The sequence below is a fragment of the Podarcis filfolensis genome (genome assembly GCF_964270895.1).
Source record: "Podarcis filfolensis genome assembly, chromosome: 9".
Taxonomy (NCBI): Eukaryota; Metazoa; Chordata; class Lepidosauria; order Squamata; family Lacertidae; genus Podarcis; species Podarcis filfolensis.
This window is the reverse complement of record NC_139610.1, coordinates 77,396,689-77,413,238: the sequence shown is the minus strand read 5'-3', so window position 1 is coordinate 77,413,238 and position 16,550 is coordinate 77,396,689. Positions and strand designations below refer to the sequence as shown.

The 16,550-nt window shown below is 55.7% G+C and overlaps 1 protein-coding gene across 1 annotated transcript; it reads left to right on the top strand.

Moving 5' to 3' along the window:
• Positions 1–3,734: 3,734 nt before the first annotated feature.
• Positions 3,735–15,837, top strand: CCDC142 (coiled-coil domain containing 142). The gene is made up of 11 exons (XM_083571130.1): positions 3,735–3,832; positions 8,481–8,643; positions 9,169–10,593; positions 11,533–11,619; positions 12,480–12,644; positions 12,748–12,905; positions 13,110–13,250; positions 13,506–13,620; positions 13,828–14,005; positions 14,123–14,331; positions 15,128–15,837. Exons 2-11 carry the CDS (start codon positions 8,529–8,531, stop codon positions 15,388–15,390), a joined length of 2,856 nt encoding a protein of 951 aa, XP_083427256.1. The 5' UTR covers positions 3,735–3,832; positions 8,481–8,528; the 3' UTR covers positions 15,391–15,837.
• Positions 15,838–16,550: the final 713 nt, after the last annotated feature.

Below are 16,550 nucleotides of genomic sequence, written 5' to 3'. Positions count from 1 at the left end.
GGACTGAAATCCCTAAGCCAATGAGTGTTGTCCATCCTGGATTAAGGCCACCACCAGCCGGGAAGTCCATAAGCTCATTTCCTTCTTGTCACACTTGTCCCGGCCACCATGGAGGATGAGGAAGAGGATGCCTTGGCCAGGAGCCGCAAGGAGCCCGCCATGGAGGTAAGGCCTGCAGTGGTCCCTGGGAAGCTGGAGGTGAGGGATGCAGAGTTCAGGAGGGAATCTCTCCCTTCAGGGTGGCGGTCCCAGGTGAGAAAGGTGTGGCTGGCAGACCGGGAGGAGTCGGACTCTGCGACTCCTGTGTGATCGCACAGATGGAAGGGAACGTGTTGCGGTAAAGAGAAGGGCAGGATCAGGTCCCAAGCCTAGCCTCTGTGCCGAGTGATGGCAATCTGGGCTGCGCATAAACGGAAACCCCAGCAACACATGCAGCTCAGATGTCAAACGGATAAAAGAACCGCACAACTTTCCAAAGACATTTGACGGCAGCCCTGCGTAGGGAAGTTTTTAACATTTGACGTTTGCTGTGTTTTTACCATGTTGGAAGCTGCACAGAGCAGCTGGGGCAACCCAGTCAGATGGGCAGGGTGTCAATAATAAAATTATTATTATGATTATTATTATGGATGGGCTGCGGTTCCTGGTTGCAGGGGGTTGGTCTAGATGAGCCTTTGGGTATCTTCCAGCACTATGGTTCTAAGGACAGAGGGAAAGGCTGGCAGAGGCAGGTGAGCTAGAGAGGCACAGGGTGTGGGGGGGGGAATCAGGCTCTGCAGGGGCTCTCTTGTACCTTTAAGCATTATGAAAGGTGGGGTGCTGGTGCTGCTCTTGCTAGGATTTGCACCCCAAGTGCAGAATCACGGACCCCCAGCAAAGCAAGGGGGGTGGCGGAGCCCCTCCGGGCCCAAAGGGTGCCAAGGCTGGTTGGAAGTAACTGGCCGGTTTTGGGGGAACCCTGGGCTTTTCTGTGGGAGCTCACGTCCCCGGTTGGAGCACTGTGCTTCAGTCACGGCTGGGGCCTGCCTTTCGGGGGATTTGGTGGTTAATGAGGATTATGCACTTCGTGAAGGAAAGAGGCGTAAAACTAGAGGGTTAGAAGCAGAGACACGCAAGGCGGGCAGGGCAGGTCGGGTCCTGACTTAACCCTGTTATAAGATAAAACTGCTCCTTTTTACTTATGGGGTACCCAAGAGCCCATATAGAGTCCTTTTGTAGGTTCTCTATCAGCAGGAGAAAATAACAGAGACCAACCTGGGGAGCCAGTGTGGTGTAGTGGTTAAGAGCGGTAGTCTCGTAATCTGGGGAACCGGGTTCGCGTCTCCGCTCCTCCACATGAAACTGCTGGGTGACCTTGGGCCAGTCACACTTCTCTGAAGTCTCTCAGCCCCACTCACCTCACAGAGTGCTTGTTGTGGGAGAGGAAGGGAAAGGAGATTGTGAGCCGCTTTGAGACTCCTTAAAGGGAGTGAAACGCGGGATATCAAATCCAAACTCTTCTTCTTCTTCAACCAGAGAATGTTGAAAAGCAAAACAGCTAGCAAGCCTGATCTTTATTAAACTGTTGCAACAGGGTCCTCACAGCCACACACAGGAGGGACCCAGAACAATGGTGTGCAAGGCCTTATATAGACTTTTTAAATTGCCACCCTGCAGCCCAAGACACCCCCCCCCATACATCATACATACATCACAGAAGAGGCAGTCTACAGCAGAAAACCTGCCTGGCAGGTTACCTGAGAATGATCACTGATTACATTATTTGGGCAGCCTGGCAATTCCTTTGTGATGGTAAATACTCAGTTCCTGAATCCAGGTCACAGGCTCGCACAGATACCCCTTAAGACAGGGGTCAGCAACCTTTTTCAGCCATGGGCCAGTCCACCGTCCCTCAGATCATGTGGTGGGCCAGACTATATTTTTTTTAAAAAAATGTATTTTTCTTAAAGATTTTCTTGATTTACAAGGCCAGACTATATTTTGAAGGAAAAAGAAAAAGAAAAAAAAGAATGAATTCCTATGCCCCACAAATAATTCAGAGATGCATTTTAAATAAAAGCACACATTCTACTCATGTAAAAACAGACTGTCTGCGGGCTGGATTGAGAAGGCAAGCAGCACTATGGCTCTCTATAGTGAGGGTGTCAGGATCAGCGTCCAGGTCCCAAAGCCCTAGCTGTGCCCTTCCTGGCCACTCTCCTTGGGCCCAGTCCTGGTCTGCCGTTATATGTACCGGAATTACATATAAGCTAAACAAGCTATAGCTCAGAGCTCCACTCTCTTGGGGCTCCTGTGATGTAAGTCATGGGCCCCACCTGCTAGCCTGCTCCCTAAAATATCACCGGCTTGCTCCTTTCTATATATAGGGTGCCGACATTCTGCATAAGGTCCATATAGTTCAAGCTCTGGTTTTCCCAGTAGTGATGTATGGAAGTGAGAGCTGGACCATAAAGAAGACTGATCGCCGAAGAATAGATGCTTTTGAATTATGGTGCTGGAGGAGACTCTTGAGAGTCCCATGGACTGCAAGAAGATCAAACCTATCCATTCTCAAGGAAATCAGCCCTGAGTGCTCACTGGAAGGACAGATCCTGAAGCTGAGGCTCCAGTACTTTGGCCACCTCATGAGAAGAGAAGATTTCCTGGAAAAGACCCTGATGTTGGGAGAGATGGAGGGCACAAGGAGAAGGGGACGACAGAGGACAAGATGGTGGGACAGTGTTCTCGAAGCTACCAGCATGAGGGAGGCAGTGGAAGACGGGAGTGCCTGGCGTGCTCTGGTCCACGGGGTCACAAAGAGGCGGACATGACTAAATGATAACAACATTCTGCCTGGACTGTTTGCAGGGCAACATGTCCAAATGGCTTGAGATACCTCTTAGGTCCATCAATTACCATAGAGCATCTAGTTACAGATAGGTAGCCGTGTTGGTCTGCCATAGTCAAAACAAAAAAAATTTTTTTTTTCCTTCCAGTAGCACCTTAAAGACCAACTAAGTTAGTTCTTGGTATGAAGGTTGATGGACTTCCATTTCATGCGGCTCATATATAGAAGGATCTGGCAACTTCTGTTTCAGTGTATCTGAAGAAGTGTGCATGCACACGAAAGCTCATACCAAGAACTAACTTAGTTGGTCTTTAAGGTGCTACTGGAAGGAAAAAAAATTTTTTTTTGTTTTGACATAGAGCATCTATTCAACACAAAAAACAGCAACAATTTGTTGTTGATGAAGGACACCTGGACATAGAAAGGGCCCTGTTACCTTCAGGAGCTGTCCACAGCTGTCAAGTTTCCCTTTTTTAAAGGGAAATTCCTTTATTCCGAATAGGATTCCTTGCGAGAAAAGGGAAAAGTTGACAGCTATGCCTAAATCCGGCCCTGCTCACAACAGCCCTGTGAGGTAGGCAAGCCTTAGGGAGGCTCAGGGTTTTTTGAACCCGGGCCTCTTCGCTGCTGCTCCACACTCTGCTGCCTCTACATGCTCCCCCCCCCCCCGGAAAAGCATGGGAAAAAATAAGTATCTTCTTAGGACTCGCAGCATCTTCTGGGCATCCCTGTGCCCCCCCTGCCCGCCATGGTACAGTCCCTTCCTTCTCGCCCCCCCTCCTGCTGCCTGGGTGGACCAGGCCTCCCTTTCGCGCTGCGCCCCCTGCAGGCGCCTTGGAGAACGGCAGGCCTCGGAGGCGAACGGTTCCCCTTCCACGTGACTCCTGGGCGCGCTCCCATTGGCCCGCCGCTCGGTTCCCTCAGGGCCGCTCGGTTGCCCGGCGCCGAGGCAGCGGCTCCAAGGGCGGCGGCGAGCGAGGCGGCTTCTCGCAGGGAGGCAGGCCGGTAGGGAGCGGAGAGGGCCGTGGGGGCGGGCAGGGGGCCGCTCCGGGGGCCGTGGCGACGACGAGAGTCGGCTCCGCCCGTTGAGCTGGCTGTGCACGTGTGAACGCAGACAAACTTGCGTGTCACGGGTCGCACGCTCCTCTGGGCCTTCGGGGGCCTCGCGCGGGGCGGAGCCTCCTCTGGAGGAGAGAAGCGGGCGCGAGGGGGGCGGCGGCATCAGGGCAGCGCGGAGTTAACCTGCGGAACTCCCCGCCACAGGAGGCAGCAAGAGCCGCCAAGCGAGATGGCTTGGAAAGAGGTTGATGTTGAGCTTCAGACCATATTTTGCGCTTTCCTTTTCCCCCCTCATTAAAAGGTTCTTTAATTCCTCCTCACTTTCTGCCATCAAGGTTGTGTCATCTGCATATCTGAGGTTGTTGATATTTCTTCTGGCAATCTTAATTCCGGCTAGGGATTCATCCAGTCCAGCCTTTCGCATGATGAATTCTGCATATAAGTTAAATGAGGGTAAAAGAGGAGAGGGCAAAATATGGTCTGAATCTCAACATCAAAAAAACGAAGATCATGGCCACTGGTCCCATCACCTCCTGGCAAATAGAAGGAGAAGAAATGGAGGCAGTGAGAGATTTTACTTTCTTGGGCTCCATGATCACTGCAGATGGTGACAGCAGCCATGAAATTAAGAGACGTCTGCTCCTTGGGAGAAAAGCAATGACAAACCTAGACAGCATCTTGAGAAGTAGAGACGTCACCTTGCCAACAAAGGTCAATATAGTTAAAGCTCTGGTTTTCCCAGTAGTGATGTATGGAAGTGAGAGCTGGACCATAAAGAAGGCTGATCGCCAAAGAATGGATGTTTTTGAATTCTGGTGCTGGAGGAGACTCTGGAGAGTCCCATGGACTGCAAGAAGATCCAACCTCTCCATTCTGAAGGAAATCAGCCCTGAGTGCTCACTGGAAGGACAGATCCTGAAGCTGAGGCTCCAAGACTTTGGCCACCTCATGAGAAGAGAAGGCTCCCTGGAAAAGACCCTGATGTTGGGAAAGATGGAGGGCCCAAGGAGAAAGGGACAACAGAGGACGAGATGGTTGGACAGTGTTCTCGTAGCAACCAATGTGAGTTTGACCAAACCGCGGGAGGCAGTGGAAGACAGGAGGGCCTGGCGTGCTCTGGTCCAGGGGGTCACAAAGAGGTGGACATGACTAAACGACTAAACAACAACAACATATTGCAATGTGAATTGTAATTAGAGATTGACAAAATGTGGATTTTGTTGGATTTTAGTCGAGGAAAATTAATGTAAAAATTAAGGAGAAACAGAAAGAGGACAGGACAAGGACAGTGGAGGCAGCGAGGCGTCTGGATCCCTGTGGCAGGGAGGCACAGGAGGGGATGGGGCTGCTCTTTCTTGGGCTCGGATCCTGCGTGCGGGTTTCCCCAAAGGGGCACCTGGAACCCAGAACAGGAGGCTGTACCCCTTTGGCCTCATCCTGCAGGCTTTTCTGAGGTTCTTCTCTGCTGGGTATGGAGCAGAGGGAAGCCTGGGCAGCCACTTGCGGGGGCCCAAGCAGGCAGTCTTGGGGACAAAGCGGGGATCAGTGGCGTAGCGTGGGTTGTCAGCACCCGGGGCAAGGCAAGAAATTTGCGCCCCCTAACCCGTGGATTTGCGCCCCCTAACCCCCAGATGTTGCGCCCGGTGCGGCCGGCCCACGCTACACCACTGGCGGGGATTTCTACCCACCCCCAAGGCCACTGTTCCAGGAGGCTCAGCATCAAGGTGTTTTAAAAAATATGCCTGTTTTGTAATCTATTTCAAGTTCAAGTAGACTGCTTAAAGAAATGAAAGTAGCGTACAACAAACCAGCAATGTAAATTTCACAGGCTGTTTCACTTCAGTTTCCGTGTATCTGAAGAAGTGTACATGTGTACACGAAAGCTTATACCAAGAACAAACTTTGTTGGTCTCTAAGGTGCTACTGGACTATTTTTTTATTTTTTATATATATTTCACAGGCAGACTGAGACAGCTACAGTGGTACCTTGGTTCTCAAACGTCTTGGTTCCCAAACGCCGAAAACCCGGAAGTAAGTGTTCTGGTTTTCGAACGTTTTTCGGAAGCCGAACGTCCGATGCAGCTGTCGGCTACTGTTTCCGGGTGCCAGCACTAATCAGAAGCCGTGCCTTGGTTTCCAATCATTTCGGAAGTCAAACAGACTTTTGGAACTGATTAAGTTTGAGAACTAAGGTACCACTGTATTTGGCGCTTTTGTCTTTGCTATTCATTTTGCATTTTTGTTTTTGAGGCTTTTTTGGTTAATTTGTTTTTGTGACTGTGTGGAACCCAGTTCAGCTACTGATTGATTGATTGATTGTGTGACTGCGGAAAGGATAAAAGCCCACATCCAAACAATGACTATCATCAGTGCAAGTACGAAAAGAAAATAATTTCATTTTTATCATCTGCAATACTGTCTTATTCATTTTATAGTACAGTACATTGATTATTGCCTTCATTTTATGGATCAATGGTCTCGTTAGAGAGTAAAATTCATGTTAAATTGCTGCTTTAGGGGTTGTTTTTAAAAGTCTAGAGCGGATTAATCCATTTTGCGTTACTTTCTATGGGAAAGCGCGCCTTGGTTTTGAAACGCTTTGGTTTTGGAAAAGACCTCTGGAACGGATTAAGTTTGAGAACCAAGGTACCACTGTATAGGAACAGAGTGAATGATAAAATAGCAAGGACTATGGCCAGGTCACTAATCCAGTGAGGCTTTAACATCCCAGTTTCACAGATGTGCTTGTGGGGTCTGAAGTGGTGGTGACTGGCCGGGACCTTGAGGTTACAGCGGGCAGCTCAGGGAAGATGTTGAGCCAGCGTGTGGCAACCGTGCAAAGGGCAAATTCCATGCCAGGCATCATTAGGAAAGGGATTGCAAATAAAGCTGCCAATACTGTAATGTCATTTATACAAATCAGTTGTGCAACCTGTGTACTGTTCTGGTCGCCTCACCTCCAAAAGGCTGTTCTCGAGCTGGGAAAGTTTCAGAAAAAGGCAACCAAAATGATCAAGGGGGTGGAGCGATTTCACTGTGAATAAAGGTTGTGGCATTTTGCAAACAAATACATGATAAAGGTGTATAAGATTATGCACACTTTGGAGAAAGCAGATAGGAGAAGTTTCTCTTTCATCATACTAGAAAGGAGGGCCAGCCAAAGAAACTGGATGTTGGAAGGTTCAAGACAGACTTCTCCACACTGTCCAGAGTTAAAACTCTTCTTCTTCTTCTTTGGCGATCCCTCCTAGCCCAGTAAGATTGTCTTCCATGAACAGGGTCTTAACAGTGAGTCCGTAAGTGACTGTGGAGGCCAATTCTGGATCCACACGTCCTTCCACAGTGGGGACATTGGTTTCTGGGCGGGAGTTGATCATGGTGTGGATTTGCCAAACGTGCCTTCCTCTTGGCTCGTTTCTCCCTTTCATCCTGAGTTCGAGTGTCTTCAAAGCCCGTGACACCTTTGGTCAAGGCTGTTCTTCAGTTGGAGTGCTTGTAGGCAAGTGACGGTGGCTATCAAGATTATACCTCAATGCAGGCTTCAAGGAAGGAAACCAAGGTGCAAAATGAACACTCAAGCTCTTCAAGAGCCCATTAAGCGGAATTGCTTCCAAACGACTCTTAAGGACCAGCAAGGACCACTTGCTACAGCAAGATTTAGTGCTAGCCACCCATTTTGGTAGCCGAGGATAAAGCTGTCAGTGGCCACCAGCCGCAACGGCCAGGCTCCGCCTACGCTGTGGGAGGCAGGGTGCCTCTGTGTTGGGTTGAAATAACGACAGACAGGTAGCGAGTGTCATCTGGGAGGCATCTCTCAAGCAAGTCTCGGGGAGTCCTTTTTATTGAATATTACAGCATTGCCACACATGTGCTTATTGCTGATTGGTTAACACAAGTACAAAGCAAAAGGTTGCATATAGGCATTAATCACCGATAGATTAAGGGCTGGGAAAGGGAGCACAGAACTAGACAGGCATGAAAACCTCCTAATTAAAATATAACTAATGATTGATAATGCAAGACTTAAACAATTACGTTCCAATAGATGTGGTCAACTATGCATTAAGGACAGGTCAGGGTACAGTGTTTCATGAACTCAATGTGAACTGAACATTCTGGGGTGGTGAGGGAATGTCTTAGTATTGGGACGGTTTGTGCAGCATTATGTGCAGGAGCGAAGCGTGAGAGCAAGACTTCCCATCAGGCCACAGTCGTGTATTAGGATCATAGCATCCAGCATCTCATCACCTCTGAACCCCCGTTGCTGGGACTGGCAGGAAGGAGCCTCCGTCTTGCCACTTTGAGAGCAGCTTGCTGCACGAGATGGGCACCCTTTGGCCTGATCCTCTGGCTGAGCTCTTCAGGTCTGCACACACTCTGGAAGATTCCCAGAGCCAAAGCCTGGAAGCAAATGGCAGCCACTGAACCTCCTCTGTTCTGAAAAGGCCCCTCCGGATTCTGGTCCTAGGAAGCATGCAAGGTTTCCAGAGACATTGCCCAAAGTTGGGGGGGGGGTCAGGGTGCAGTGAGGCTGCCTCTCTGAAGAGGCAGGGGTGGGTGCAGTTTCAGTGCTGACCCTTCTGTCTTTCCACAGGTGATTGAGGCCGAGGCTGTGGGCTTGAACGCCATCTTCCTGCTCCTCATGTCCCGTGTATCGCAGGCCTCGGGGGGCTTCTTGCCACCGCTCAGCTCCCTGGTGGGGCCCAGGAGGGTGTTGCCAGCTGATGGAGGGGAACACCTGGAGGCAGCCGACACAGGTGGGTAGGGACCTCTGGTTCGTGCCAGAGGCTTCCGTTTGTTTCTTGCTCTGCCCACTGCACACAGCAGAGATGGTGCCCAAAGTAAGCTCCGTTCAGGAGGACTGGAGCGCTCCCAGTCGTGTGTCCCACCCCTCGCTTGACTGTAAGGAAAGTGACGGGTGGTTTTCCACTGGAATGTCCTTGTCACAGAAGCACTTCTGGAAAGCGGGGGGTGGGTGGGGTGGGGAGGAACCAGCTGCCTCCCTCCTGCGCTGCCCCCCTCCTGCTTCTGGGAGATCCCTTAATTGCATTTGCCCTTTCTTCCTGCTGCTCGGCTGCTCCAGGCAGGCCAACTTAATCCTCGGAATTAGCAGCCTGCTGCAGGCAGACCAGGTCCCAACAGGGGCAGCAGAGGTGACTGACCTCCTGGCAGACCTTGGCAGGACGGAGGGGAAGGGCATGGCTGTGGCTGCCCGGGTGATGCCAGCCTGCTGAAGCAGCCCCACTGCAAAGGGTTGGCATCAGACTTCTGTCTCTTTGCAGGCTCCAGATCGCTGACGCCTCTGGCCAAGTCCTTCCAGAAGGCAGAGGCTCTCCTGCGCCACTGCGTCAACCCCAGCCTGTGGCGCCTGCTGCCCCCGCGCCCCAGCGAGAGCGCTTACGACAGCGAGGAGGAGGACTCTCCCGGAGGCCTGGCCCGCCTGGCCCAGGTGGAGCGCAGCTTCCTGGGGCTCAGCCGCTGCCTGTGCGTGATGGAGAACCCCCGCACGGAGACCTTCCAGGCCCACGTGCGCCCAGCCCTCCCGGACACGGCCCGGGGCGCCTTCACTTACCACGCGGCCCGGAGCAGCGTGGCTCGCCACTGCGCCACTCTCCACGCTCTGCTGCAGCACCGCCACCACCTCCGCCTCTCCCGCCACTTCAGCCGCCGCCTCAAGGCGGCTTCGGCCTTCGTGCAGCACCTGATGGCCACCGAGCGCTGCCTGCTGCCCCTGCTGCCGCTGGCCGGCCAGCCGGACGCCACCTGGGGCCGCCAGCTGCGGGGGCTGTGCGAGGAGATGCGCACCCATGCCACGCACTGGGAGGGGCTGCAGCGGCGCATCCGCAGCGACCCCTGGCTGCGGCACATGCTGCTGCAGCGCCACGAGGTGGTCCAGCACATGAGGCGGGCCCTCTGCTTGCTGGCCCTGCACGCCGTCTGCCTCCTGGAGCGCCACATTGAGGCCTTGCTGCGCAGCTTGGCTCACGCCCTTCCTGTGCCCGCTGCCCCGCTGTCTGACCTGTTCCAGGGGCTGGAGATCTACAACCAGGTGGTGAACGACCAGGCGCTGCAGCAGGCCTTCCTGGAGCAGCAGACCAGGAAGCCTGGCCTGAAGAGAACGGCGAGCGGTTCCCCAGCCTTCCCCCTGGAGAGGGTCTTGGGCATCCTGGCAGCAGAGAGGGGCAAGCGGGCCGCCCAGAGGCTGCACCCACTGCTCCTCCGAGGGGGGGGCCTGGAGCCTGCGCCTTGGGGTGGGGACGCCAAGCCTGGGCTCCTGGAAAGGGTCTCCCAGGCCTCTCCGGCAGGCGAGGGTCTTCCCAGCCTCTCGGTGGAGCTGCAGGCCTTGTGCCACGAGGAGGAAGAGGGCCTCCTTGTTGTCCTGGGGGAGCTGGTGGCTTCCACGGACAGCCTGTGGCATCACGTTCTGAACCGGCCCAAGCAGGAGAAGCCCCTCGAACGCTTGGAGCCGGCTGACCTGCCTCAGGGGCTGGACTCTGCCTCGCTGCCCAGCTGGAAGTCTGTGCGTTGGCTGGACACCTCCTTCACCGAGGCGGCTGCAGCACTCTATGCCCAGTACTGCCCGCTGATGTGGAGAGCGGCTGCCTCTTCCTTGGCCCACCAGCTGGAGCTCCACCCGCCTCTGGCGCACTTCCAGCCGGGGGCAGCGGCTGCTTTGGCCCGGAGGCTGAGCCATGGTCTGGCACAGGGTAAGTCAAACTGCGGAACTCCCTGCCACAGCAGGCAGGGAGGGCCGCCGACTTGGATGTCTTTAGAAGGAGGAGAGGGCTCTCAATGGCTACTTGCCAAGATGGTTGTGTTGTGCCTCCACAGTCGGAGGCAGCAGCGTTTTGAATAGCAGTTTCTGAAAACCACAGGAGGGGAGAGGACTCTTGCCACTCAGCTCCTGTTGTGGGTATCTGGCTGGCCACTGGAGGGGGCAGGATAGTGGGCTAGATAGGACCCTCCTTGGCCACATCCAGAAGGCTCTTCTGAGATTCTTAAGTGCAGGCTAAGGTTCTTGGCTGATGGTGGGGTTGAGACAATGCCACGGAAACCTGCCGGGATGGCGTTCCAGCCCCCTGCCTTCCTTCCTGCCTCCAAGGGGTCTTTGCCTTCCCTACAACCCATTTCCCATCACTTTCCCCAGGCCTTGATGGTGCCCCTTGCGGACTGCTTGAGTCTTGCCCGTGTCTGGTCTGACTTGCCAGCAATCTCCCAGTCCCACAAAAAGGGCTGCCCTGCCAGTTGGGCAGGGGAGGCAGAGGACCAGGCGGGGCTCCTGCACTTCTGCTTCCGGGGTGCTGGTGCCCTCTGAGCCCCGAAAGGACAGGCAAGGCCCACACCCACCTGGGGCTGCAGTTTGGGAGGTCAAAGGAGAAATGGGCACCTGCAGCCCAAGGGGAAATTTCCCTGACCAGTTCCTTCCTGTGTCTGGTGGAATATGCCCTGCGAGGGGCCGCTTGGATTTTCTTTTCTCAGCCCCTAAACACCTTGGTATGGCCTCTGGGAGACTCCCATTCCCTCTCAGGATCCACAGCCCCCTGGAATTGGGCTAGGGGTCCCTGCCTGCCACTCTGGGGGGGGGGGAACAGGCAGTCTGGTCCCCGTGGGGCTCATGCTCTCTCGCTCCCTCTGGGTCTCTGCAGCCTGTGTGCCTCAGGAGAGCGCGGAGGAACTGAAGGCCTTGGCGTTCCACCTGCTTACACGGGATGTCCTCCAATACTGGGACCAAGGTAGGGCAGTCACTGTTGGCAGGGGTGGGGGCTGTGGGGCAAGGGCTGAGTGAAGGGCCGGCCTTTGGGCATGAGATAGAGAGTTGGGAGGGGCTCCCGAGGGTCATTTAGTCCAGCCCCCTGCAATGCAGGAATCTGAATTAAAGCATCGGTGACTGATGGCCACCCAACTTCTGTATGAAAGCCCCCCAGGAAGGAGAGCTCACCACCTTCTGATGAAGTCTGTTTCATCGTAGAAGAGATGGTTTTTTTGTTTTTTGTTTTGTTTTTTGCAACAAAAATTAAAAAATTATAAAATATCAAATAAATTGAAATAAGAGTAGAGTAGAAGGGGGATATCTAGATCCCAACAGATAGCAACTGATTTCCGTAACAAAGTTGAACATCATAATATCATAAAGTTTCAAGTAACAGAAATGGGTTTGCATTCTCCAGTACCTTATTCCTCCCGTATGTTATGAAAAGGCTCCGTCTCTCAATGAAGACATTGGGTTGCCTGCCCTCTCTGGTTCTCACCGTCTTCGTAAGCTCCATCATATGTACCGTGCCCAGATTTTAGTTTTCCATTCTCTCTCAGGTGGTGCTCTCATCCCCGCCCCCTTCAATTCTGACAAATAATCACTCTGGCAGTACTTAAGAGATGTTGCATTGATTCCATATCATCTGTTAGTACAATTTCTGTAACCTACTAAATAGTAGAGTTAGAGGAGCCACGGGTGAGTCTAGCCAGTTATTACATCAGTTTCCGTTGTGATGGGTGCAAGGGAAACGGCAGGCAGCTGGGAGGCAGCTCCTCAGTCGTGTCCCTGTGGAGTGCCTGCCCTGTGACCCCATCTGACCTCGTTCCCTTTCTGTCCCAGGTTTCTGCCAGGCTCTGGGCTCCAGCCTCACCGACAAATGCTTGGCCAAGCCTGCCCAGAGCACAGAGGTGACCTGCAGCCAGACGGCTCAGCTCTTGCAGAGCCTCTACCTGCCCCTGGCCTTCAGCCTGCAGTGCCTGGACTCCCAGCCCACGGAGAGCACAGGTGAGTGGGGGCTGCACTCTGTGGGGCAGGTTGGAGTCCCTTTGCCCTGGCCAGCAGCTGGGCCCCGACTCCCTCCTCCACTGACGCCCTTTCCCCCTTGCAGCCGGCAGCCTTGTCCCATCCGGCCTCCACCTGCGGCTGCTGTCCCTCTCGCTGGCCACCGCTCACTCCTCCTGCTACTGGGTCATGAGCAAGGCCTACCAGTACTTGGCTTCCTGGTCCCTCAACCAGTTCCTCCTCGTGACCCAGGGGGACTTGCAGGCAAGTAGAACCGTGAGTGGTGGGTGGGGAGGGGAGCAAATAGCCAAGGATCCATCCCCAAAGCTGTCCGCTTGGCCCACAGTCCAGCTGTGGGCATTGCGTGTGTCTCTCTTGGCCAGAGAAAGAGGGAAAAGTCCTGGCCAGTGCAGAGAGAGGATTGCACCAGAACAAGCTCCTCTAAGGCCTCCGGCCTCCTTCCTACAGCTGCTGAAGGCAGAGGCCACCAGGATGTCCGCACTGGTGAGCACGGCTTTTCCTGAGGGCAGGAAGCAGCAGAGCCCCCTCCTCTCTGGCCAGGAGCAGGAGCTGAGCCAGCAGATCCACTCCACAGCTTCAAGTGTCCAAGTAAGTGTCGGGGGTCCCAGCCTGCCTTGCCCCACTCTCCTCCCAGCAGCCTCCAGGATCCTGGCTGACCTTGACACTGGCTTTGAGCTCTGGTGCCTGGAACACAGCAGGCTGGGCCTTTCCCAGCTCCCTAGAGAGGCCCTCTGCTTGCCCCCTGGCAGCCCTCCAACCTCTCCAGTGGGGCTTGCACAGGGGGCAATGGGGTGCTTTGTTTCCCACCCCACCCCATGGGCCCTTTCCTCCTCTGTTGCACAGCTGTTTGCGAACCAAGTGCTGACGCTGTTTTCCTTGGACTGCAAGCGCATGTCGGCGGAGATCTTTAGCCAAACCATGCCCCTGGGCAAGCACTGGCGCCTCACCCTCCGAACAGGTAGGCCTGCAGGGCACAGAGTGGAGCCCTCCTGGCTACCAGTCCTTCATAGCTCTGCTCCTGCTGCCCTTGTTCCGCTTGTGGGCTCCCCACTGGGGCATGTGGTTGGCCCTGTGGGGCCCAGCAGCTCCTGGCCTAGTCAGCAGGCCTTGCTTGGGTCTGATCCTGCTGGGCTTCCCCCCTTAAGTCTTCCTGTTGCCCTCGCAGAGCTGCCGCCCTCCCCCAGCGAATACGCCTCTGCTGCTGCCCAGAGCGTCTTGGGCCAGGTCTTGCTGGGCATCCAGCTCCTGCCTCAAGATGCCCAGGGACCAGCGCTCAGCCAGGTGACGACGGCCTTCTTGGAAGCCTGGATGGACCACATCCTGGCTCAGAAGATCAAGTTCAGGTGAGCCTTCGTCCGGGAGGGAGAGGGGTCTGGCCCTGCTGCCCAAGGAGGGTGGCAGGCTGGGCTGCCCTTTATTCCCTCTGACAGCCAGCCTTGCCTTCTGCCCCCCCCCCCCAGCCTCCAGGGCGCCCTCCAGCTGAAGCAGGACTTTGACTTGGTGCGTGAGCTGCTGCAGTCGGAGGATTATGGTCTGTCTCCAGAGATCAAGCAGCTGGTGCTCTCCCTCCGCGTCTTCCAGCAAGTGGACAATGCCATCGCCTGCCTCCTGCAGCAGCCCCCCAAGACCTCCTTGCCCTCACACACCTGGGATGCCTTCCACAAGTGCTGTGAGTGGGCCTGTGGGGGCGCTCTGGAGGGCTCTGCGAGTCCTGCATCGCAGGGGGTTGCTCTAGATGGCTCTTGGGGGTCCCTTCCAACAACCCAGTGGGTCTGTGGGCGAGGAAGGTGCATCCCTCTCCTGTCCACGGCTGGGGGAAACCTCTGCCCCTCAAGACCAGGGTCATGAAAGCTGGAAATGGAGCCTCTGCGCTCAGTGGCAGTCTACCTCTGAGCCGCCAGCAGAACTGGTGCGTCTGTAGAGTCCGAGGGAGACCCAGGAAGCCAAATGGCACCTCGGCTGCCCCCACAGGAGACTGGCTTGTTTGAGAGGGTCGTTTGGGGAACGCAAGCGAGGCACTTTTGAGCGCTCCAAAAGGGCGACATCCGTGCTGCAGCAGAAGCCACTGCCGCCCCCTCTGTGCCCTGCGCTGACTGGGCCTTGCGTTGGCTGCTGTCAGAAGTGGACTCTGCTCACTCCGATCCCGCCAGGCCTTTGCAGAGTGGCTCTCTGACCAGATCTCCTCCACAGAGGACTGGCGGACTTGGGAAGAGATCCGGATGGGAAGGGGGTTCTGTCCTAAACTGCTGCAGAGACTCGGTCCTGGAGCGTACGGAGAGGTTCCGAAGGAAAGAGTGCCCCTGAGCCCGCAGAGGGGCCTTTTCCTTGCCACGGAGCAGCCACGGATTGGGACGCTTCAGCAGAGAAGGGCCATATCTCAGTGGGACGGGAAGGAGGGTCCCGAGGTGGAGCTGTCTCTGGCAGGCCCCGTCTCCTTCCTCAGCCGCTCTTCTTCCTCCCCCCAGGCTCCCACGACGGGATTCGCACGCAGGACGGCGGCCCAGGCAGCCTGAACAGCCTGGAGAGCCTGGAAGGGCTGCCCACGCAGGCCAGGGCCGTGCTGGAGAGCCAGGCGGGCGACCTGCTGAGCCGCATGCAAGGGGGCGGCTGCAGCCCCGAGACCTACCTCAGCCCCATGCAGCAGGAGTGGCTGGCGCTGCGGCTGCACGGGGGCCGCCGCTGGAAAGTCCCCGCCCTGCCCTGCATGAACAGGACCTCTGAGCCTTGACTGGGCCAGAGGGGGGGGGGCAGCTCCGGCCTGGGCAGGACGAGCCGCCACTCGCACCATGAACTCCTTGGGGCTTCTGCCGCACGTGCCTCGCGCCCCTCGGCCCAGCGCAGCGGCAGCCGTGCTGTGACACTCTCCCCAGGGGGGCTGGTGCACGAGGGAGCTCCCTGGAGGGGGGGGGGGGAAAGCAGCCTCGATTGCCTCCCGCCAGGCCTTGCCTGCTTCCCTGCAGGAACTCTCTGGCCCTAGACATTTTGGCTCATGGGAGAAGCTCCTGCTGGAGGAAGAGAAAGCAGCTTTTTGGGCGGCAGGGCCTGAAATCCCAAAAGGCGCTCCAGCGCTCCCAGGCCGCCTCGTTGTGCTCAGGGTCACAATGAAACTGGAGAAGCACACGCAATCTCTCAAATCACCTGTTTTCCACATTAAAGACTCCTGACATTGCAGCCACTCAGCGCTTCTGTTGATTCAGGAATAAATCCGTAAGAATCTGCGTGACCCACTTTCCTCTGTCTCCAGGCGCCTCCCCCTGGGGGGGAAGGGCTAGGCTCTAGCCGGCCCCAGGCTCAGCCCCCAACGGCATCTGCACGGGGGCGGGGGGGGGGGGGGCTCGGAAAGACCCCCTGCCTGAATCCCTGGGCAGCCGCTGCCAGTCAGTGCAGGCAGAGCTGAGCTCAGATGGACCAGCGGTCAACCCAGCAGCTTCTTCGCCTTCTTGGCATCCTGATGTTTGGCCGCAAAGTCCCTGGCTTTGCAGAAGTCGGGCCGAGGAGCGAGCAGGAGAACCCTGAGTTCCCTGGGAGTAAAATCCTGTCCCAGAGAGCAGCTCGCTGCTTTCCTGCCCGCCTGCATTGTGAGAGCGAATCCTGGCAAGTCACAACATCTGTGCATTCTGACAACACCTGCAGGGCAACGAAAGCTGAGCGCAGCCAGGCCCCACCCCTCGCTCCCCTGCCAAGTTGAAAGTGGCCCAGCGGCCGTGTGGCTCCCTCCCTCTAGCCAGGCCTCACCTGGAGTGGGGGGGGCAATGTGGAAAGAGGTCTCAGGAGGGTGATGAAGGGGGCCAGTAGTACCGGAAAGGAGGAGGGGGGGGCTGCCTATTTAGTAGTGCATTTCAGAAGACAAATGGGCCATTGGGAGATTCAGCATGGGTGAGATTCAGC

Excerpts from the sequence above, each read along its gene's own strand:
- CCDC142 (XM_083571130.1), top strand. The coding sequence starts at position 8,529 with ATGTCCCGTGTATCGCAGGCCTCGGGGGGCTTCTTGCCACCGCTCAGC. Across the intron at positions 12,906-13,109 it reads TGACCCAGGGGGACTTGCAG|CTGCTGAAGGCAGAGGCCAC; the intron begins GCAAGTAGAACC and ends TCCTTCCTACAG. Across the intron at positions 14,006-14,122 it reads GCTCAGAAGATCAAGTTCAG|CCTCCAGGGCGCCCTCCAGC; the intron begins GTGAGCCTTCGT and ends CCCCCCCCCCAG.